The sequence below is a fragment of the Venturia canescens genome, chromosome 2 (genome assembly GCF_019457755.1).
Source record: "Venturia canescens isolate UGA chromosome 2, ASM1945775v1, whole genome shotgun sequence".
Lineage (NCBI taxonomy): Eukaryota > Metazoa > Arthropoda > Insecta > Hymenoptera > Ichneumonidae > Venturia > Venturia canescens.
The window spans coordinates 19,029,063-19,051,478 of record NC_057422.1 but is presented as its reverse complement, the minus strand read 5'-3'; the positions used below and the strand labels follow the sequence as shown (position 1 = coordinate 19,051,478).

General features: G+C 34.8%; 5 protein-coding genes across 10 annotated transcripts; 4 read left to right on the top strand and 1 right to left on the bottom strand.

Moving 5' to 3' along the window:
• The first annotated feature begins 9 nt into the window (after positions 1-9).
• On the top strand, positions 10-3,300 carry LOC122406997 (uncharacterized). The gene is made up of 4 exons (XM_043412920.1): positions 10-113; positions 451-841; positions 1,899-2,634; positions 2,812-3,300. The coding sequence occupies exons 2-4, from the start codon at positions 698-700 to the stop codon at positions 3,156-3,158; spliced, it is 1,227 nt and encodes a 408-aa protein (XP_043268855.1). The 5' UTR covers positions 10-113; positions 451-697; the 3' UTR covers positions 3,159-3,300.
• Positions 3,301-4,018: 718 nt separating this feature from the next.
• LOC122406998 (odorant receptor 22c-like) lies at positions 4,019-8,319 on the top strand. Its single transcript, XM_043412921.1, has 3 exons — positions 4,019-4,156; positions 6,058-6,778; positions 7,748-8,319. Exons 1-3 carry the CDS (start codon positions 4,019-4,021, stop codon positions 8,086-8,088), a joined length of 1,200 nt encoding a protein of 399 aa, XP_043268856.1. The 3' UTR covers positions 8,089-8,319.
• Positions 8,320-10,981: 2,662 nt separating this feature from the next.
• On the top strand, positions 10,982-15,283 carry Coq2 (ubiquinone biosynthesis protein COQ2, mitochondrial). 5 transcript variants are annotated; one of them, XM_043412246.1, is made up of 7 exons: positions 10,982-10,999; positions 11,821-12,188; positions 12,305-12,471; positions 12,566-12,713; positions 13,158-13,351; positions 13,451-13,639; positions 14,110-15,283. In XM_043412246.1, the coding sequence occupies exons 2-7, from the start codon at positions 11,870-11,872 to the stop codon at positions 14,293-14,295; spliced, it is 1,203 nt and encodes a 400-aa protein (XP_043268181.1). In that variant the 5' UTR covers positions 10,982-10,999; positions 11,821-11,869; the 3' UTR covers positions 14,296-15,283. The 5 variants fall into 5 exon arrangements, with proteins under 5 accessions (XP_043268181.1, XP_043268177.1, XP_043268180.1 ...); XM_043412242.1 differs by lacking the exon at positions 10,982-10,999 and adding an exon at positions 11,104-11,242; XM_043412245.1 differs by lacking the exon at positions 10,982-10,999 and adding an exon at positions 11,227-11,361.
• Positions 15,284-15,718: 435 nt separating this feature from the next.
• On the bottom strand, positions 15,719-17,740 carry LOC122406665 (protein Abitram). 2 transcript variants are annotated; one of them, XM_043412251.1, is made up of 3 exons: positions 17,437-17,740; positions 17,272-17,343; positions 15,719-16,748 (listed from the first exon to the last, which is right to left on the bottom strand). In XM_043412251.1, the coding sequence occupies exon 3, from the start codon at positions 16,651-16,653 to the stop codon at positions 15,859-15,861; it is 795 nt and encodes a 264-aa protein (XP_043268186.1). In that variant the 5' UTR covers positions 16,654-16,748; positions 17,272-17,343; positions 17,437-17,740; the 3' UTR covers positions 15,719-15,858. The 2 variants fall into 2 exon arrangements, with proteins under 2 accessions (XP_043268186.1, XP_043268187.1); XM_043412252.1 differs by having other exon boundaries at positions 17,626-17,714.
• A 249-nt stretch (positions 17,741-17,989) lies between these two features.
• Positions 17,990-21,878, top strand: LOC122406654 (leucine-rich repeat-containing protein 47-like). Its single transcript, XM_043412225.1, has 4 exons — positions 17,990-18,863; positions 19,348-19,830; positions 20,229-20,556; positions 20,689-21,878. The coding sequence occupies exons 1-4, from the start codon at positions 18,275-18,277 to the stop codon at positions 20,888-20,890; spliced, it is 1,602 nt and encodes a 533-aa protein (XP_043268160.1). The 5' UTR covers positions 17,990-18,274; the 3' UTR covers positions 20,891-21,878.
• The last annotated feature ends 538 nt before the right edge of the window (positions 21,879-22,416 follow it).

Below are 22,416 nucleotides of genomic sequence, written 5' to 3'. Positions count from 1 at the left end.
TTTTACAGTTTTTCAATTATTTATCGTCCCCCAAAGTGAGTGGGGTACTTTGGACCCCGTGTGACTATTACGTCAGAAACTTGAGGTGTAACTAGTAAGGGTTAAAAAAATAGGTAAAGTTTTTACTGTTCGAAGTTTTTTCAATCAATTTGCACTGCAAGATTTTTACACACTTTTGAGATACCGAACGTCTTCTATACGATGAAAGTTGTTTGTTTTCTTGGCCTGGCCAATGAAATTACGTCCCATATTTGTACGTCTAATTATCCAAAGTCGGTTTAACAATACGTGGAATTTTATGTTACGTTTTGAGGTCTACAAGAATGATCAATTGGTAGGCAACTCACACTACCATTATTCGTGAATGCTACGAACACCATCAATGCTTTATCAGTTCAAATTGTTTATTGTCTGTATATAGATATAATAATGGTAATGTATTAAAATTAGGTACAAGTCTACCGAAAGTGAAGACAAGAGCTATTACGTATAATTATCACCGGCCCCGTTGCCAAACACACAGCACCGACGTGAAATTTTCGATCTAAGGTCTGGAAGAAGAAAAAGACATTGCAAAAGATGTGTGCTTTCGCATTGAAATATTCATCGAATTACTACAAAAACTTCGACGTGTAACGAGACGAGTCTCCCAAAAATTAGCAATTGAAGCTTGTCCTTTCTCGACGAACAATTCGAGATGTTCCCTTTCGATAGGATCCATTTAGAAGCTTCTAAAACGGTGGGAATTTATGTCATGTTGACTTCGGGATTCGGTTTATGGCCGCTTCATGAAAACACTTTGCTCCTTAGAACCATTTGGCTTGTATCGTCCTTCGAGATGGTGAGTAATATTCATTCCCCACTGGAATAACTTTTATCGTATAATGACAAGACGTTCATTGAATGGTAGCAGTTTCATGTTTTAGAACCGTAAAGTGACAAATCCCATTTTTACTAAAACAAAACAAAAAGAACGAAACGTCAGGCTAATTAGTTCCGTTGTGAAATGCTACTCGCAAACAACTCTGCTTCTCATGGGAATGGGTCAGTCGGTAGCTCGCAACCGTGACCTGTAAATCTGAATGATACAATTTTCGACAAAGTTTGACCAATTACGAAAAGAGCCCTGCGCCAGCAGACTTTTCTACCATCCTGCGTTCGTTGAGAGAGTTTTCTAATCGTAAATGGTGTCGAAAAATTTCAAAATTGAATGAAGAGCCATGATAACGGGACTCCTCCCTCTTCCTTAGTTATCTCAACCCCCCAACATTCTAGTATAAATTTTACTATGGAAATTGAACAAATTCAACAAATTTCCTTTTTGATTTTATGGTTTGAAAGTAGTTAAATGAGAAGCAGAGTTGTCTTCTTGAGTTGTCTACGTTATTTGACATCTTAAGAAGTTGAGGAACGTTTCTAAAAATTTTGACATTATAAGCTTAACAAAAAAGCGAGAATGGAAGCATTTGAGGTTTTTCTTTCGTAAAGAGACAACTATGATACACTTGGAAACATAACGAAAAATAGTTTTCTTGTGCATTACTTTTTATTGCTGTCCGCACAGAGCTGTTTGTAATTCACGTGACTAAAAAGTGAAAAATTAAAAAATTGCTATGTTGTAATCGGTGCCTAAATAGTTTGAACATTCTTGAAAAATTTTTTTACTACACAAATCGAATCCGTTTTCTCCGTGCAGTTGTTATAGATTTAGGGTCTATATGAGAATTTTAGTAGATGTAGAAATAGTTGTGGGCGTGTTCAAGGCATCTGAACATCGACACTTTACAAGAATTTCATACAAAATGAAGATAAAATAGTATTTAAACAATACTATTTTAACAATTGCTGCTTAGCTACGATGAAGGCTTGATGATAAAATGGTTTGGAAATTTTTGCAGATTTTGATGACGAGCGGCGGTATATACGAATTGTACTTTAATTATGATTTTGGGGAACGCAGTGTGGACACGTTACTGACAATAGCCTTTGCTTTCACATCACTCATGAAATTGATATTCTACTTTATAAAGCGAGATTATTTACGATCAAATATCGAGTCAGCTATCGAAGATTGGTCATCAACGGAAGCGACTCAAGTTGATTCGATAACACGAAAATATAAAAAAATTTATGAGATGGCAATAAAATCGTATCTAACTATTGGAGGAATGTCAGTCGGGATGTACTTTTTGAGGAAATATTTCTTTGATCAAGATATCATCGTGGAAGTAACGACCTGGGATGAGGAACTACAAATGGAAACAACAATGAATGTGACGAAACAAAGATTTCTATTTCCTACGATTTTTATATCCAGCAACGTCTCTCCAACTTTTCGCAACTTACTAAATATCAATAATTTGCTTCAATCTGTCATTTGCGTTGGTACGAACGTAGGATCTGACTGCTTTTTCATGACGATCACGTATCATCTTTGCGGCCAATTTCAAATCCTCAAAAATCGATTCGCCAGCTTCGAAAAAGTTCAGAGTGAGGAGAAAACGAAGTGCGAATTTGGTTTCCTCGTTGACAGACAACAACGTCTCTTGGTGCTTACCAAATCTATCGAGACTTCACAAAACATCATTATGTTTTTTCTTGTTTTCACTAATCTCATTCTCTTCAATGCCGCAGGTGCATATTTTTCACACTTAACAGTAACCACGGTTTCGTTTATTGATGACGCTATTTTTCATAATCTAAATACTCCTTGAGTTTGATGAATTTTTACGAAATCTTAACGAACGCCCTTAGGCAATTTAACTTCACTGATTTTCTTAACAAACCTCTAATCATTCTGAACATTTACAGGCATCCAATTCCTGATATCTATAAAAAAAAACGAAAAGTACAATGCCATTCCCCATTTTGTGGTAATAACGTATACTCTCGCGCAAACATTTATCTACGCCTGCATCAGCGAAGACCTGAGCGACGAAATCGAACATGTTAGCCGATCAATTTACGAGAGTAATTGGCAATCGCTGCCAAACAGTATGGCGAGAGATGTGTATTTTCTTATGATATTATCGCACACCACCGTTTATTTGACCGGTGGTAAATTGTTTCCAATGAAAAAAACGACTTTTACACAATTTTTCAAAACTTCGGTCTCTTACTTATCAGTGTTCAATGCGATGATTGATCAATATCTGTAATCTGTTTCATATTCCTCCGACAGTAACGATTGCCACAATTAATTCGACACAGCTGGAATTGAATAATCTCGAGTGAACGATTAACAGTATTTTTCAAAGCCAGTAACTGATGTGAATAAAATACAAAAAAAAACCAGTCGTTGTAACTGCAGTTTAGGGTACAAGAAATAAAGCTCACCCTCGATCACGTATTTTGAATATTCTCATTCTTATATTTTTCCCAAGTTTTGAAAACCTAGCAAATGAAACGAAATGTAAGTATGATTTAATTCCCACGGTTCTCGGTCTCAAAATGCTCGTTGAACAATGCACACATTTCTGCAAATGCCTCTGCTCCCCACCAAGTGTTTTCCCTCGTCTTTCTTTCTTCACATAAAAAGGAAATAATATAGAAATTAACATATGGATCGATACGTAGGCATGGATGCATAAAAATAAAAATAAAATGGTGAAAGAAAAACACAATGTTTCGATGTAAAGAAAGAATTTCCCTTTTTACGCGGCGAGGAAAATACAAGAATAGAAATTCCCATGGCGCATTACGCGGAAGCGTTGAATGATCGTATAAATAAATAAGGGAGACTCGATCGTGCTCTTCCAACCCTTCGTTCGCTGCTTCCTTCTAGAATTAAATATTTCGTACCCCCTTCAGAAATATGATGTACTACCGCGAAGAAATGTTCGACCACCCGCATTCACCTCAAGCCTATAATAAAAAAAATTGCAGTAATATCCGAAAGAAAAAATAAAAAAAGATCCTGGGAGGTGGAAAAAATAATAATAGAGACACTGAGGAAACAACGCGATATTGCGATCCTCAACGCTGCCAAGACGCAATAACTTGTTTCGACATTGTCGTCATGATCGAAACATGGAATCGAGACATTAGCTACGAGTTTTTACTATACAAAATCATCATGTGGCCTCTTGGCTTATGGCCACTTAACAGAGGCCGAATTTTCTCGGACATTCGGCTCGTCATTGCTGCACTCACTCAGGTAACGCCGCAGGGCCGCGAATGTTTTTCATTTGATTCCGAATTTCATTTTCATTCAGTATTAAACATGAACTTAAGAAAATAATAAGATGAATCGAAAAAAATCGCCACAACAATATTTCTTGTGCAATTCTGCCAACGTTCTCCGTTCGAACTTTATTCAGTCCTCGAGGGGGATCGACACATTTATTCGCGGGTCGCATATCCCTGATTCCACAAAATTACCCGAATTGCCTAATAAAGAACGGAGAAAATTTACTTTATGAGAAAAAAAGAGTTTTCTGAAGATGCAGAAAGAAATCTGCATCACGAGACATCACGTCAATTCTAGGGGTTCTTCGTACTATCCAGACATTTTGAGACACGTGTTCACATTGAGGGCTTAAAAGCTACACAGTCTGAGCTCAGCTACCTCATTCGTTTCAAGCATACATTTCGAAATGTACAAATATCTCGATAGCAGTTCTGTAATCACTTAAAAAAGATCTCATTATTGGTCACTCTGTTTTAAGGGTGAATGATACAAAAGTCGAAATAATTAGAAATTAATCAAATTTGGTGATAATGTTCTTCAGCATCAAGTGCGAAAACACAAATTTTTTCAAAATTTTCTTCTGCTTAGTTATCGAGTAATTACGTATTAAAGCAGATTTCTTATGCCTGGAATGTATACCTATATATATGGAAACGCTATACTTATACACGTGAACTTTAGTGATCAATTACTCGATAACTGTACAGAAGAAAAATCTTAAAAAATTTGTATTGTCAAATTTGGCACTAAAGAATATGTTCACCAAATTTTATAAAATTCTGATCATTTTGAATTTTTTAATGTTTTTAGCATGGTTTAGCATGGCAACATTGTATCGCCTGTGCAATATATCCTTAAGGAGAATGGATCGCGCCGATACAATGTCGCCATGCTAAACCATGTTAAAAATATGAAGAATTTCAAAATGATAAGAATTTAATAAAATTTGGTAAATGTATTCTTTAAAAATGTGTAAGACGATATAAATTTTTTTTAGATTTTTCTACCACATAGCTTTCGAGTAATTGAACATTAAAGTTCACGTGTATAAGCATAGAGTTTTACATATATACAGTTATGCATCTCGTGCCTAAGAACTTCGATTTAAGGAGGGTGGCTACACTCGTCAAAATGATAAGAAATTGATCAAATTTAGTGATAATGTTCTTCAACATCAAGTGCGAAGACACCATTTTTTTCAAAATTTTCTTCTGCTTAGTTATCGAGTAATTATGCATTAAAGCAGATTTCTTATACCCGGAATGTATACCTATATATATGGAAACGCTATGCTTATACACTTGAACTTTAGTGATCAATTACTCGATAACTGTACAGAAGAAAAATCTTAAAAAATTTGTATTGTCAAATTTGACCCTAAAGAATACGTTCACCAAATTTTATTAAATTCTTATCATTTTGAAATTTTTCATGTAATTAACATGGTTTAGCATGGCAACATTGTATCGTCGGTAGCCACCCTCCTTAACGCTCAATTATTCGATAATCATGTGGTAAAAAAATTTGAAAAAAATTGTGTTTGTATACTTGATGTCAAAGAAAGTTATCACCGAATTTGATCAAATTCTGATTATTTTGATTTCGTGATCCTTAAGATTTGTCACAACTCGTTTTCAACGGAGTTTCCGGGTTGAGCAATATAATAAAAATCAACTGAACATTGAGTTACTTGAATAAATTACGTGGAAATTTGCACATTTACAATTTTTGGAGACTGACTCCTTGAATGCGGATAAATAAAATGCCATTATGAGTAAAATAAATTTTCAAGATGATTGACATGAAATCTTATACATGCAACGTAACTCCGAGTGTCAAGAAATACAAAACTGATATCTATTTGGCAGGCGGCCACCTCAATTTGTCTGACAAGTGAGATATTATCAAATTGCAATGGATTTGAGAACGCGCTGGATTTGCTAGTGCTCGATATATTCGCCAGTTTGGCATGTGCGAAAGGGATTATCGTGAGGATTCATCAAGCAGACATTTGCAGCAACGTTATTTCTGCATTCAAGGATTGGTGCGGTTCAGCAATAATCGAAAACACGAAATATCGCGAAATCATGTTAAAGCACGCTCGAATTGGAAGAATCGTGTGTTATTCCTTGATGGGGCCAGCGTCCGGGGGGACATTGTCGTGGATTATATTTGCACTGCCCTTACCGATGTTCACTTACGGTACAAACGGCACCGAGGTCATGAGGAACTTTCCCCTTCAAACTGCCTGTACCCTCGAAAGCGTAACGAACAATTTTATCCTCTATTGGGGCATATTCGCCCTTCAAGTAGTCCAACTCGTTGCCACCTGTTTGGGCAATTGTGGCAACGACGTTTTTTTCTTTGGCATTGCAATGCACGTTTGTGGACAATTCGAAATATTGAGAATGCAAATTTCCACAATCGCTGTGGACAATAATACGGACGAAACGGTTACTCGAAAACGTCTTGTCGACCTTGCTGAACGGCATTCTCATCTGGTCGATCTCGTCGATAAATTGGAGAACACTTTTCATCTCATTATCCTTGCTCAACTCCTAATGAGTGCTCTTCTCATTTGCATCATGGGTAAGATTTTTACGTTGAACTATCGTCGTTTGCTTTGTCATAGTATCGGGTTCCCAAGCTCATAGATGCGTGCATAGATCAAGCAAATTAGCGCTTTTGTTCAATCAAAGTGTCACCGGTGAAATCACACGCGGAGCAGCCTCCAAATCCTAAATGCACGCAGTCTTCTGCTCGAGTTTCCGATTTCCATTTTTTTGTCAAAAATTTGGTCCGGAAAATTGCATTATTATTGGTTTTTGCTTATGAAACAAAAACTTAATGAAACAGTGTGAAGGAGTTCAACAGACGAATTGTAAAGAATTGAGATACGAAGGGTCGGTGGCCTCCAGACCATCCAGCCTCGCTCTGGAATGTGGCTTAAAAACTTCTGATTTATTGACTGATTGACAAAACCTCATTATCCGACCACGCCTGAATTTGGCAGTAGAAATTTCGAGAAAACACAAAATTTCTCATGTTTCATTTTTTTATTTTATACCCTTATAATAAACCGTTTCGATCATTCAACGACTTCGTTTTTTCGTATTTTTATTCAATAGAAAGCTCTGCAGTTAGGATCTGCGGAGGTTGTTCCACATATTACGGAACCCACGGTATTCCGGTAATATTTTCATCAGAAGTTGGTGACTTTAGAGCTACTTTGCTTGGCCTAGCATAATTTTATTGGACCAAAGATTTTTATTGGACTTGGTGAAAGAAACGAAGTTTCTAGATTCAACACAAGTTTGGTAGAATCGTCCATCAACTTTCCGGCTTAAATACATGTTGATCGCTACAATGAAAACACGTTTGAATCAATTTTGCTGGATATATAAATTTCTTCTCACATTGCGTTTCATCTAATCCAATATTGGATTGAATATTTCCAGGCAGTGATATTCTGATCAAACAACATTTTTGGTTAAAAATTTATGTGTGTAAAGGATCCGGAAACAATCATGATGACTCTGCTTCTCTTATTGTGTCCAGGTGTCCAAGTCATAATAGCTCTGAAAACTGATGATGCGTTCACCGGAATAAAAGCAAGTATAGTGTTATCATCGTTGATGTCACAACTGTTTCTCTACAGTTATGGAGGTGATTACTTGACGTCTCAAAACGAAAAACTGGGATACGCCGTTTACGAAAATTCGTGGTTCAACTTGACTCCAAAAACTGTGAAGGATCTTATTTTCATGATGATGCGAGCTGGTAAACCGATTCGGGTAACAGCTGGCAAGTTCTTCATCATGACGCTCGGAACGTTCATGGACATTCTGAAAATTTCTGTTTCCTACATGTCTTTCTTGAGAGTTATGATTGACGTTTAAAGACCTGCTGACACAAATTTGTATTACTGAAAACGACTATTACTCTTTCCATTGTTGGTGAACATACATTTCTTAAAATCATATTGATTCATTTATTCGTCAATGAAACTCACAAAAACTTCGCCAGGTTGATACTCTATTTACCATTCTTCGTTTCTGAATATTGTCTTTAAATCCAGAGCTATCTGACTGTGTTCCTTATTCTTGAAACGAAAATACTTCAAAAGATTTCTCGCACGGGCTTTGTACACAACCAATACATATTATTGACAATAAATTATAGATTTTTTACTGGTTTAGAATAACATACATGTGTTCAATCATAAAAGTCAACATGGAAATTTCAATCTCCCAATTTAGTTTTAGGAAACGATAAGTAAGTCAAATAAATTTATACAATTTATTTAAATCTTTCAGTTTCTCTTGCGGTCAATCTCTTGCATGATTTGTCAGCTTTGGATACCTTTCCTTGGTTCTCAACGTAACCCACCCTGATTTATTGGTCTCGATAATTAAATAAATATAATTACTAGAATAATCTTTCTGGGGCCCAACATTAAAATTAATAATTATAAATAGAGTCCTGGCAGTCAAGAGACCATCCCCCCGCCAAGTAAAGGAAAGTATTCCGTCTCAAGATACATAATGCATACAAATAGACGGTGCATACAAAAGCACGATGAGCTTGCATAAAAAGCAAGACAGATCGTAGCACTATCCTGATAAGCTTATGTGGAAAATGAGACAGATCAGATTCCGCTGAAGAGCAGGCACGAGAGGCCTGACATATCAAACGATGAAATGGCTAAGCTCGCACGAAAGTCATGATGGTTAGTTTCCAAACAAAAGAATAATGATCCAACAAAAAAAGGATTCCAAGCTTTTAGTTTAGGTTGGTATTTTTTCCTATTTAGATTTAATAATCACGAATGACAACAAGGAAAATCTCACGCCAGAATACATTAAGGAAGTTGAGGCGTTAGAATGAAAATGATGTCATCGCTTTTAAACCGAGTGCATCTTATAAAGTGAAGTGTAAAAAAAAATCAGTTCAATTTTTCAGACAGTTTAGTAGCATTGTTGCTGAGAAAAATCAATAACAATTTGAGCCAAATAACATGTAATCTTATGGAAGTCAAGACACATTCAGTGATATCTCCGTTAAAAATGATGCTAAAAATATGAAATTTTTTGGGCAACATGAACGAGGCTTGCTAAATAATGTCAATTTTTTTCAGATTTATTAGGAGATTTGCTGAGATTATATTAATAATAATCTGTTTCCCGTGCAGTTTTTTGAGGCTAGGATCATCACCGTTCGTGTTTTCGATTGAGCTTTCACCAGTTCTTCCTCTTTTTTTCCCCAACTTTTCTTTAAAGTGTATGCAACATTGCCAAACTGTAAACTGGCCTAACTTTTGAAAGGTACAGGTCATAACTTTTGGATAAAAAAAATGACTGTACAGCCTCAACTTCCTTAACAAAGAGCCGGTAGTCGAAGGAAAAAGATCTTGACATAGCAATCCTCGAGGTATTGGGCGAGGATCCATCAGTTTCCAAAGCGATAGATTTTGACTTGCATATGCTTCTTTGAACGATGCTTTGTGTCCCACGGCATTTCGAAAAACGATAAAGATAAGCTTCTGGAAAAATACGCGAGGAAAGAGGGATTTTAAGTCCCAACGCTGAAACAAAAAATTTTTGCCGTATTGACAGCTCTCATGTCACTTGGAATGGCGATATCCTCTGTGCTAGACGAGGAGGAAAGTAATGACAAACTAGCCTTCCTCGAAAATTCAAACGAGGCAGCGATATTAGTGACTGAGATCCACTTCGAAGAGAATGAATCTTGAAACGCTTTCATCTTACCGGCAGTCAGCAAGCAGGTAAAAGAAGTGCTAGACGAGACCAGATCTGACAATCTCCTATTCGGTTAAAACTCGGGCGACAAATCAAAAAGCTTAAAGCCCTCGAGAAAATTCGCTCAAAGAACACGTATACACAACAAATCGAAGCCAAGAATCGTCAGGTCTAAACTACCGGGGTCCGCAAAGTAGATGAACTTTTCGGAGCCATGCGAGCAATTCTCCAGCAAATTGCCGACCAAGATTATACATTGGGATAAACTTGTATCCAAGGGGACGTCTTCCGGATCGAGACTAAAAAAAAAAGACAGACAATAAACAAGAAAGTAGGTAAATTAGCAGGCAGGTTAAGAAGTATTAGAAAAAATTGGCAATTTTTAATGGACGATAAATTTTTCTTTCAAGCTGTGTATTATTGATGGGGACAAAATAGCTTTTGAATCTAACGTCTACCAGAATGCAAAGCCTCGAGTATTGTAGATATACCAGAAGGTCGACTTAAAAATTGCCATAAAGCGATAAAAAATTTAAGTCAACAGATACAGCAACAACAGTATCTGGACATTCTGGACTATCGACGATAGTCCCGATACAAAAATGTCAGTATCAATATCCAAAATATCAATAAAATGGGGAGCAAGTCGTGGCGATACAGTCGCAGCCTCGCAGCATCTCAGCAGTTGTTAGCCATCAGCGATTCGAATTGTATTGAAACAAGAACTCTAACAACTGCTGAGACGCTGCTGCGACTGTATTGCCAAAATTTGTTTCCAATTTTACTGATATTTTTGTATCTGAATCTGAACTATCGTGATATTCTTATGGGTGTACGAGCAGTGCTCCGCTAACGCGAGAGCGCTGCAGGGTAGCCCTCTGTCAGATTTCTGTGAAACCAGAAATCGTGCCAGGAGATAAAGCTGTACCGTGTTACAATAGATATACAAAATATATATCTAATTTATATATAAATATCATCTGTATAAAAAAAATCACAATAAAAACACGTGTGAACGTAGTCATTTCGAATAAATCGGCGTATAAACTAGGTAAAAAAAAAGAAGGGTGAAGAAGGTTTTGAATAATCTAGCCGTCGATCGCATCGATCGATCGATCGAACCTTTTATCCCTTCCTTCCATCGCTTTACTCACTGACTGTGTGAGTTACCATAGATTCAAAAAAATAAATAAAAGAAGAGCGGTTTGCTATATTTTGCAGCATTAAAATTTCAAACGAGTTCAAACAATTGCATCATGCACATATATAATGCCAGAACCGATTCAAATTTACTGTAAGCTTCGAAAACACGATTATTCATCGCAACAATTTTCTCAATGCTAAAAACTTAATACTATTCAACAACGGAAATTTTTATATTCAAACTATGAAAACTGTATTTGAAAAAAGCACGTAAGACATATGCCATCTAATAGTAAACCGTGCACGAGCATGAGCTGCAATATCCACCTCACTGATCAGCTTGAATTATTATGTAATAATAAGAAAATAACCCAGAAGATTGAAGAAGACGTACAATTTAGAATGTCCAATTGTTGGTAGGAACAATTACTAAAGTCATAATAAATTTTCATGTGCTGTCACAGTTTACGGAACTTTTAAAATCGTCAATGAATCAGCGTGTTCTTGGTTCGAGGTTATGTGAACAAGCATGGATATTTTCATAAAAAATGTGGCGGCAATAGTGTACCAAAAATTTTTTTAAACAAATGGTGTTTAATTTTCTTGTAAAACATGAATACTTTCAATTTCAAGCTTTTTCATAACATGATTTTCAAGGGTTCAATTCGTCTTCAAATTTTCAATTCGTTGCAATTCTCAAAATTGATGCATCCATGAATCTATTTTCAGATTACTTTAAAATTCTATGACGAGAAATCCATTGATCTCATTCTGAACCATGCTGAGGCTACAAAATTGTCGATGCCTCAGCGAATCAATGTCTTTACTGAGCCTGCGTTCTTGGAGTCGTTCGCGCTTTAAGAATCCAATGCAAGCTCGTGTCACTCTTCATACCACAAGACAGGCCAACGTCAAGTACAAAATAGCATGTACAAGAGTAACCAAAACAAGTACAATTGTAAACAATCATGACGTATCCCCTAGTGAATGTGATTTGAAGGAACGCCAAAAAATAAGCCTTGCAGCTAGACTGGTTTATTCTTTACCTCAAGCTGTACAACCCTATATGAAGTTAATGAGAATAGATAAACCAATTGGTAAGCAATAACAAAAATAGCCATAAAAAATGTTTCTCCTTTGTTCATAAAATTTTATAATTGTACTATTGCTGTACGATTAACACTAGTTAATCTTACTTAATTGATTTATTCAGGCTCATGGCTATTATTTTGGCCTTGCGGATGGAGTATAGCAATGGCAGCACCAGCAGGAGCATTTCCTGATCTCAGTATGTTGACGCTCTTTGGCTTGGGTGCATTTATTATGCGAGGAGCTGGTTGCACAATTAATGACATGTGGGATCAAGACATAGATAAGAAGGTAATTGAAATTTCCCCGACAGAGGTTGGGGGCTTTGCTCTCTATGAAAACTGTTGAGCGATGATCGACTTTTCCTAAATTGTGATAACATTAGGTAGCCCGAACAAAAAGTCGACCGTTAGTTACCGGAGAAGTTACACAGATGCAGTCGTTGGTCTTTCTTGCTGGACAATTGAGCATTGGTCTCTCAATTTTATTACAACTCAACTGGTATAGTGTTTTTCTAGGAGCCAGCTCTCTTGGTACGTTCTATTCTCTTTTCGGTCTTTAGTTTTGCTCTGTTGGAATCCAACAATAAATTTTCTCATTATTTCAAAACTACCTGAGTTTTTAGATTTACCACTTTTTTCAGCTTATCGATTACGTCCAAAAAATTCAGAAAAATATTCATATTTTGTAGTTTAGATTTATCTAGGAATGTTAAGCAAAGTCAACCAAATAATATCTCATTACCTTGAAACAATACGAATTTTAACGAATCGTTAAAGTGACACTACGATTCTAGGGAAAAAAAATATAACTCAACTAAATACAAAATACAGAAATAAAAAATTCTATCCATGACAAAAATCGGATTTTAATTGTAATTTGCTTCTATTTCTGTAAAAAAAACGATCCATCTAATTAAATGAGTAATAGATATTTCTATGAATTCTATTAACTCTATTGAGTATTTAAAATTTCAGGGTTAGTGATCATTTATCCTCTAATGAAGAGGATAACATACTGGCCTCAACTCGTATTAGGAATGACGTTCAATTGGGGTGCATTATTAGGATGGTCAGCAGTGCAAGGTTCATGTGATTGGTCAGTTTGCTTGCCACTCTATGCGGCTGGGATTTGCTGGACAATTTTGTATGATACTATTTACGCTCATCAGGTGAACAAAATAACAATACTTCGGATTCCTTGCTAAATTACATCAGAAGCCAAATTTTTAACACCAAAAAGCTTGATATTTTACTTTTATTCTCACCAGGACAAAGTGGACGATGTTCTTTTGGGAATCAAATCAACTGCTTTGAAATTTGGTGACAAAACTAACGTGTACCTGTGTGGATTCGCTACGTGCATGATCACAAGTCTCATTACTTCAGGAGCCATGTCTGGACAATCTTGGCCCTATTATGTGGCTGTTGGATTAGTGGGTGGGCACCTAGCGAACCAGGTACGTAGTTTTTACTCGTTCGATTCTTCCATATACGTTTTATAACTATTTATAACAAAATATTTTTTCAAATAAAAATTAGACATTATCAAAATATCACCCATATTTATATCTGTGTAATAACAATATAAATAAGTTATTGACAAATGTTGGAACATCGAACTGTTTAAGGAACAAATTTTTTTTCGTAATAGAAAACGAATATCTTTGTTTTTTTTTAATGAAAATCGTTTTTCCTCGTATAAGATTTTTTGACATTTTGAAAAAAATGTATTGAAGTCTGAATTCTTGGATTTAAAAAATTAGGACAAACTTTACATTCGATAGATCAAAATTTTCTGAATCATTTTAGATTTTTCAATAAACCATGCATACGAATCGTGATCATTTAAACAAAGACTGTAAAATAACTTCAAAAGATTAGCAAAACATTCTGACGACCATTAAATTTCTCATTTCTCATGTTTTAGATAACAACATTAGACATAAATAATCCTAACGATTGCGCCAAAAAATTTATCTCGAACCACATGGTCGGGCTAATCCTGTTCCTGGGTATAGTGATGGGAAATCTGACGAAATCAACGAAAGGGAAAACTGAGAATGAAATCACGAGTCATACAATACTGGAAAATAAGGATGTAAAAAATATTTAAACGAAGGACAAAAATGAAGCAATCATAAAAAGACATGATTCCTTTTCCGATGGTATAGTTTAGATTTGAGTTTAAGGAATGTGTAAATTTTATTTATTTCTAGTATTATTTGAAGGTGGCTAACGTGAGCTGGATTTCGCGTGAACTATTTGTCAATCTAAGTGTGTAACAAATTATGATCGAGTAATGTTTACTGTGATCCAAAGTACTACGAACATTTTTATATTTTGGAATGATTATATAGAATACCAATGTAAATATGTGCCAGGAGGATCTTTTCAGTTAAAGATCCATAGTCAGTTGGCGATTGAAATTCCCGCCAGATGAAGCTTTATGTAGCTTGGGTTAGTACTTTAAAGCAATTAATTGATAAGCGTTAGGAACAATGTTGTCAAGTCAAATAGCCAGTCATACACTTTCCAAATGATTTTTTCCTGTGGAATATCAATTAAATATTTGAAGAATTTAATTATGAGATTCTATGACAGAAAAATCGAATCAATTTTCCCATTTAATTCTATGAAATATTCAATTTATTCGAAAAAATAAACACGTTTTTTAGGAAATATTGTAAAATTTTGTGAACGAAATAAATATTGAAAATACAGAAAAGTATAAAATATAGGAAGTGTTTCAGAATTCTTACGTTCCATTGCAATAAAAGAAACCTGACTATAGGTAATACAGAAATAATTTTTAAAAAAATTTCAAGTTTTAGAAATCTTCACGGTATGTAAAATATGTAAAACTATGCAAGAATATGTTCACAAAATAACAGAGGCCAATGACACATTTTCAAGTATATAAAGATAGGAGAAAACGAGCATCAAGCAGATGTGCGAGCGCTCACAAATTTTGAAACGCCTTTTCTCCAGTTTTTATTTGCACAATTTTTCTAAATTCGCAAGCGTGATAGCGAAAAACTAAACGACCTATTCAGTCGAACCATTTTTTTTTACTCAATAAAAGAATATTATAGTAAATTTAATCCTTTGGTTCTTAGTTTCTGTAGAAAATTGGTGTATAAAAAATGGATTTTTCCCGCTGAGAAGGCTACAGCGACATGACACCCATGACAAAGCTCAGAAACTTTTTTTTCATTATACAAAATTTTTTCGTATTCGTTAAACATGTATAAAACCATACCTCAAAATTCAATATCTTCATTTCTTTCATTTTCTTTGTGAAAAAATCACAAAAAAACGAGGTTTTGGAACATTCTGAGGATCTGGAGTCTGTTCATATTTTTTACCTACTCAAACCCCTTCGACGACCACTCGTGAACAAAAATGGAAGTTAAGAAAAGCACGAAATGGATCAAATTTATTATTAAATTGTAAAATTTATTATGAAACGAGAAAATGAATATATTTCAAAGAAAAAGGAAAATTCGAAATCTCTCTTAAAAATGTTCAACCAAGAATCTTTGTCATCTATATCATTTATTCAACAATTGAAAATTTTTATACAATGCAAACGATAAATTGATTGAAACACAAACTGCGTCATTACTCAAATTGAATTGAAGAAAAATAATCTCTAAGTTATTCACAATTGAGTGAATCAAGTCGGCGACAGTTCTGATTTGCCCGCTTCAGTCATTTTAGTTCCATCCACTGCTACGTCTTTTCTTGTGATTTTTTCTTTGGACGCAATGTTCTCGAGGTCATTATCGGCAAGCCTTTTCATCGAGCCGTTCGATCGATCGGAGGAAATTTCATTCTTTCGTCGTTCACGCATCATCTCGTCGTAAACTTCTTGGGTAACGAGATTTTTTTTCAATTTATCCAGATCATTGATTTTCGGCAACACAATTGCCAAATATCCACCTCTGTGGGGAGGTTCTCTGAGGAGTTCCGGATTTGTCAATAAATCGGTGTTGGCTTCAGTCAATTTTCCATTTATACCGCATCTTATCACCCATGATTCACCATCATCGCACGAAATTGTGCAAATTTTCGAAGATTCGTGCAGTGGTTGTGCTCCATGTTTCGCTTTGCCAGAAACACTATTATTCGCACGGTTCAATTTATCTGTTACTTGAAAATCAATTTTCACGATTTTTCTATCCTTATTGAAGAGAGCGTGGCTCGGAGCCAACGATATTAAGCAAATTCTGTTCGTATGCATTCTTATACAAATGTCGTGACCTTCTTGGGGAAAATTCATTCTGTAGTAAGACGTGAAATAACGTTGAGTTATGTCGGGTAATGGATCTTTTAAATTTACTTCCTCCACCATTTCAAATATATCCTCATCCTCTGGGAAATCTTGGTCTTGGGTGTCAATAACTTCTTCCAAACCCATGATTTGTGAATTTTTTGAATCAACAACAATATCCCCCGAAGTTTTCATCATTGCTTTTCACTCTGCTGTAATTCTGCCAACTTTTCTTTCATTCGCTGCTGTTTCTCTCTTGCTTTTTTCAAATTTTCTGCTTGCTGTATAACTCTCTGTGAAAGGGATGATGTCAGTTAGTTATGTGGTGATCGTGTCAAATTGGATTGATAAAGTAATTTTGTTGATATTCTGATCTTAGAAGATTTGTTTTATATATACCGTTACTTTTATTTACACGGTTACTTTCGATTGTAAAAAACTGACTGTTTTGCGATTGCTAATTGTAACATTACTATATCCAAAAAGTTTTTATTGTCATATAAAGTGTGATATCATAACGATCTAAAATTTGACAACAGTCTTCCTATAATGAAATAACAAAAAAATTATTTTTTAAATATCATATTAAATAATTTAAATGAATAACTTTTTGAAAAACTGTATATCAATGTACATGATGGTAAAATCCTTATCACACAAAATTCGCCATTAAAAACATAAATATAGTACATAAAAAGACAAGTTGTAACTTATCAAAAAATCTTTATAATAAATTAATATAGAAATAAAACAACCCCAAACGAATTGCCCATACCTAAGTGGAAAAAGGGTTTAAAAAATGTGCACTTTTATTACCTGCTCTTTTATGCAATTGCGAAAATCTTTTTGGAATTGATAACAGCCACCAAATACTTTTCCGACGGGATGCTGGAAAAATTACAAGTTCTGTCTTAGGTTAAAAGAAATGATCCACTCTAACACGTTTTTCTGGTGTTTCTTTTCGATTTCTTTTGGACCCACCTCGCGTTCGCAATCTTGAAATAGGTAATAAAGTTCGTTGCAAGCGGAATTGTGTGCAGCCAATGATTTATATTCGGTCATTATTTAGTTTCCAATAATGTTTATGTAAAGGATAAATCTAGCCGGTGCGTATTTTTCTAGTTATATATACAGATTCGTAATTATGTAAAATCAATCAAATGTACCTACAATCAGTATAAACACTGTAAAATCATTTTTTTACGTACAGAGGTACAGATCACGTTACACAAGGAGACGTTACATATATCTAATAAATATATAGACCATATAGACACAATAAAATCGTCAGCGACTTTTTTACGGAATCAAAAATAGTCCCCCACCCCGTGCAAAAAAAATGTTAATGCACTCTGTTTTACCGACTCAAAATAGAGACCGAAGATGATCGAGCGAGCGAATAAGACCGGTGTACTTTTGTAAGCAAAAAACGTTGAAAACGGTTAGTAAAACAAGTATGTGAACTATACATAAATCCACTATAATTTTGATTCTGATCTAATTTCTTTTCTTATTCCGAAATGAATCTACAAATTCAACCGAGGAATCTGGAAATTTAAGTAAGTTTTCAAGTGGACACCGCACAAACAAAGCGCCACGTGGATGGACCTCGAAAAAACCCATATGATCCTCTATCTCAATAATTCGTATATAGTGTTGAGAACAGTTGAGAAGAAAAAAACCGACACGCGCCGCCGTTCCATTTTCCATTACCTTCCAAACGCCAATGGGTCATCATCAAGCGTTCGGTTGTTTATCTATCAGCTGAATTATAATAATAGAAACCAAAGTCTAAAATAACGAAAAACACGTTGAAACAATGAGTTGTGCGAGTGATTGGCCCGAGGTGATACTCGCAGCGAAAGAAAATAGGCACGAGTTGGTTCTTTCCCGCGGTGATATATCAAAAAGAATCGCCGAAGCTGGCCTTCACGCGAGTCTCTTCGAGTTGCAAAATTTGAATTACCTCGCCATACACGAGACTTGTCTCGAAGTAATTCCTGATGCTATTGCTCAATTGGAAAATCTTTCAACTCTTGTTTTGCACTCGAATAAAATAAAAACATTGCCAGAAGCAATCGGAAAATTGACGAAATTACGAGTTCTTGACTGCTCCAGAAATCAAATGGATAAATTACCTCGTGCTCTTGCCAATATGCCACAACTCACGTCAATCAATTTTTCATCCAACATCCTCAATGAATTACCATCCCAATTATCTAATATCAAACTCAGCTCACTCCACTTATCCAATAACAAATTTGAAGATTTCCCTGACGTTTGCTACCCTGAGTTAGTGCATCTAGCCGAAATCAGACTTAATGGAAATCTCATCAAAGAAATTCCTGCTGCAATTTCTCGGTTGGGAGCTCTTAAACTTCTGGATCTTGCTGACAATTCCATTAAAGGCAAGATGTTCATTTTTTGTTCAACTTTCTACAAAACTCAATAACAAACATCAAGGAGAGGATAATTTATATTTGTTCAATCTTTTCAAGTATTAACGAACAAATTATCAGATTATTGAAAACTAATTATGCTGTTGCAATAATTACCAAACTTTTTCTCTTTGGAGAATTCATTTTATCTTGCCGATTGGATTATATTTTGAAACATTTCAAATACATCTCTTTTATATATAGTGGCTTAAAATACATGATCTAAAAAATGTTACAGTAATCATTGAATCATTAGTTGAATCATGACTTAATATTAGTAAAGTACTATTTTTAAGGTCTGTCAAAGTATAAATAATATTGAAAAACCAACATGTTTGCATATATAAGATTATGATCGAACTCATACTAGACCTAGTCGCTACTGTATTTCTTCATTAATTGGTAGAAATCAAACACGCTCAATTACCCAAATATTGGTTTTTGCAATTTTCAGTTGTACCCGGCGAATTAGCAGATTGTGCAAAGCTCAAGGAATTAAATTTGAAAGCTAATTGTTTGGCAGACAAAAGACTTTCAAAATTAGTGGATCAATGTAGGACAAAGCAAGTGTTGGATTATGTGAGACAGCACTGTCCCTCTGTGGAAAAATCTGAGAACGGAGGTGGAGGTGGAAAATCAAAGAAGGGAAGGAAAAATCGAAAAAATTCAGAGAATGAGAGTGGTGGCAAGAATCTTGATTCATTGTGTCATAAAATGAAAATTCTCAAAGTCGTAGACGAAAATCCAGTCATAAAAATTACAGAACACGTTAAAACTGTTCGACCTCACATTGCTGCTTGTATAGTCCGAAATTTAAACTTCACTGATGAGACTTTCAAAAAATTTATTCAGCTACAGACAAAGCTGCACGAGGGCATCTGTGAAAAAAGAAATGCTGCAACTCTCGCCACACACGATCTTAGCTTGCTGCCACCTGGTAAAAACAGTTCATTTTTTTCCGCAACACCAATATTTTTTATATCATTTTAATTAAATCGGTAATATTCTTATATAATATGACATTGCATCAGTTATTTCAAGAGACTCGGTATTGATTTTCTTCGTATCATAAGATATAATCTATTGAACTTTCATTATCAGAGCTTCATAAATTTAAATATATTTGCTTAATTTGCTATATAGAACATAAAAGTTCATTATTGAGAAATAGTATATCAAAAGATTCATTTTTGAGACCAAAAAAACAAACATCATGAATTCCTCTCTGGTGTCCAATTCTCATAACACGTGTCATGTCATCCCATAATTAATTGGATCCACAGATTTAGTATTTGAATAAATATTGAATATCATTACAAAATAAATCATTTTTAGGTGACTTGACGTACACTGCAAAATTACCAAACGAGATTAAGATAAAGCCTCTGATGCGCGACAAAACGTTTACTGGTGCGGCACTCTTCCAACAGCTCCAGACGGAAGCAATCAATTTACGAAAAGAGAAGAAACGGAACGTTTATTCAGGAATTCACAAGTATCTCTATTTGTTGGAGGGAAAACCGTTATACCCTTGTTTATTGGATAGTAAGTCGCAGGTCGTCTCTTTTCCGCCAATAACAAACAGCGACATTACGAAAATGTCATCCAGCACAAAGTCGATGTTAGTCGAAGTGACAAGCGCGTCTACGCAACAAATTTGCAGGTGATTTCAATGAATTTTCCATGAAAAATTTGCTTCTATTTGAAGAAAAATGACTAAAACCAATAATAACTCCTGAAAATTCTTGATCAATATAAAGAGAAATAAAGAATGAACTTTATTGATTTTTATCAGAAACGTTCTAGACGAATTTCTCAAAGAATTGCTAGTTCTTGGACTGACCAACAAATCCGAAACGGGAGAGACTCAAGATTTTCATGAATTAGACGTGGAGCAAGTTAAAATCGTTGACATGGAGGGTAACATGAAAGTGGTTTATCCTTCGAGAACAGATTTGGTCTTTGAAGACAGCACCATCGCCATTTTCCGAGAATAATCGAAAAGGACCAGTTTTCATTTTTTTTCTATCGATAATATTCTCAGCTCGAAGATTTGTAAGTACAAAATGAAACAAAGAAAACAGTCAACGCGTACAAAATTGTTTTTTATCTATTTTCAATTCACACAGTTATAAATGTCAGAGATATAAATATATGGAGCATTTTGTCATTGGAACGATATGAAAATAATTAAGGCTCCATTTTACTCTAGTTACCAATTTTCAAAAGTACTTTTTTCAATGATTAATATTAATTTTCCCTTCATAATTTCATTACAGTAAACTGATATTCGAGTACTGCCAAAATGACTGGAATTTTTAGATTTCTTACAATTCCTTGGTATCTCAAATTTTATAAACAAATTCAAAAAGTACAAAGTCAAGCTGCTTGCATTCTAGATTTTTTTTCTGTACTAACTGGGACAAACCTTGTAATGGAAATTTGACATCGCGCTATGCTAAAGAAAATAGGTATTCAGTGAACGCAAATATTTTTCAAGCTATACTTTTTTTATTATATGTCTCCAAGATTTAAATGTATTTTGACTTGGATATTTCAGCATTCATTTAAAAGATCCTAAACGTCAAGAAAGATCTTAATTTTATTAATGTTCTTGAGTAGAATATTTCTTGAAAATTATTAAATTATCCCACATTTTCGAGTTTTCGAAAAAATTTCTCTATTTTATGGTAAAATAATATTGTTCATTAATATTTTATTTTATCATTTCGAAACACAACCATCCAATTATTTGTTCCGAATAATTGAATCGAAAGTCGGAAATTTCGAACTGCCGAGGAGTCCACCTTTATAATATTCTAAGCTAACAGTTCTCTACTGCACATATTTATCATTGAATATAAAATGTTTGTATATCATTAGTTAATATTGAAATGAGAAAAATTTTGAATAAATTCTCACACGGTTACGATACAAGATTTAAAAAAAACCAAAACAAGTTTCCGAGTAAAAGTGAACTGAAAATTTCCGTTGAGCAACCGCCATATTTGAATATCAGCTGACGAGAGTGGTTGGCGCTGTTGTACGTCAAAATAAGAGCATTTTTTCCTTCCCTCGTATCCCCACGCAAGCCGGTATTCTTTCTCTGTTCCGTAAAAATATAACATGTATATAGATATAAACACATTTGTAATTTACTTTCCGTGCCTTATCGCTGTTTATATGAACGACAAAAAGTTATTCTACGAAAACATCGTACAGTTTTGTGTCAAAATCACGTCGAACTCGTTCATATTTCGGGTGAGTTGGGTCGTGTTAGTATAGTAGTTAGTCGAGTTTTTGTTTTTTTCTCAACTCGACGTTCATCCAGATTCGCGGATTTATTTTATTTTATTTTTTTCATTTTTTTTTCGAGTTTCTTGTTGATGTTTCGTGATTCAGTGGACGGCCTCAGGTCTTAAAAAAGACCATGCGCGAATGTTCAAAGTTACAACATGGTGCTGCCTAGACTCGACGAAAAATGACGTGAGTTTCCGATACCGAATTTTGAGGTTAGTTTCTT

Coding starts and splice junctions, on each gene's coding strand:
- LOC122406997 (XM_043412920.1), top strand. CDS start 698: ATGTTCCCTTTCGATAGGATCCATTTAGAAGCTTCTAAAACGGTGGGA. Junction 842..1,898: donor TTGTATCGTCCTTCGAGATG/GTGAGTAATATT, acceptor AAATTTTTGCAG/ATTTTGATGACGAGCGGCGG. Junction 2,635..2,811: donor CATTCTCTTCAATGCCGCAG/GTGCATATTTTT, acceptor GAACATTTACAG/GCATCCAATTCCTGATATCT.
- LOC122406998 (XM_043412921.1), top strand. CDS start 4,019: ATGATCGAAACATGGAATCGAGACATTAGCTACGAGTTTTTACTATAC. Junction 4,157..6,057: donor TCATTGCTGCACTCACTCAG/GTAACGCCGCAG, acceptor TCTATTTGGCAG/GCGGCCACCTCAATTTGTCT. Junction 6,779..7,747: donor TCTTCTCATTTGCATCATGG/GTAAGATTTTTA, acceptor TATTGTGTCCAG/GTGTCCAAGTCATAATAGCT.
- Coq2 (XM_043412246.1), top strand. CDS start 11,870: ATGCTGAGGCTACAAAATTGTCGATGCCTCAGCGAATCAATGTCTTTA. Junction 12,189..12,304: donor GAGAATAGATAAACCAATTG/GTAAGCAATAAC, acceptor TGATTTATTCAG/GCTCATGGCTATTATTTTGG. Junction 12,714..13,157: donor TCTAGGAGCCAGCTCTCTTG/GTACGTTCTATT, acceptor TTAAAATTTCAG/GGTTAGTGATCATTTATCCT.
- LOC122406665 (XM_043412251.1), bottom strand. CDS start 16,653: ATGATGAAAACTTCGGGGGATATTGTTGTTGATTCAAAAAATTCACAA.
- LOC122406654 (XM_043412225.1), top strand. CDS start 18,275: ATGAGTTGTGCGAGTGATTGGCCCGAGGTGATACTCGCAGCGAAAGAA. Junction 18,864..19,347: donor TGCTGACAATTCCATTAAAG/GCAAGATGTTCA, acceptor TGCAATTTTCAG/TTGTACCCGGCGAATTAGCA. Junction 19,831..20,228: donor TCTTAGCTTGCTGCCACCTG/GTAAAAACAGTT, acceptor AATCATTTTTAG/GTGACTTGACGTACACTGCA.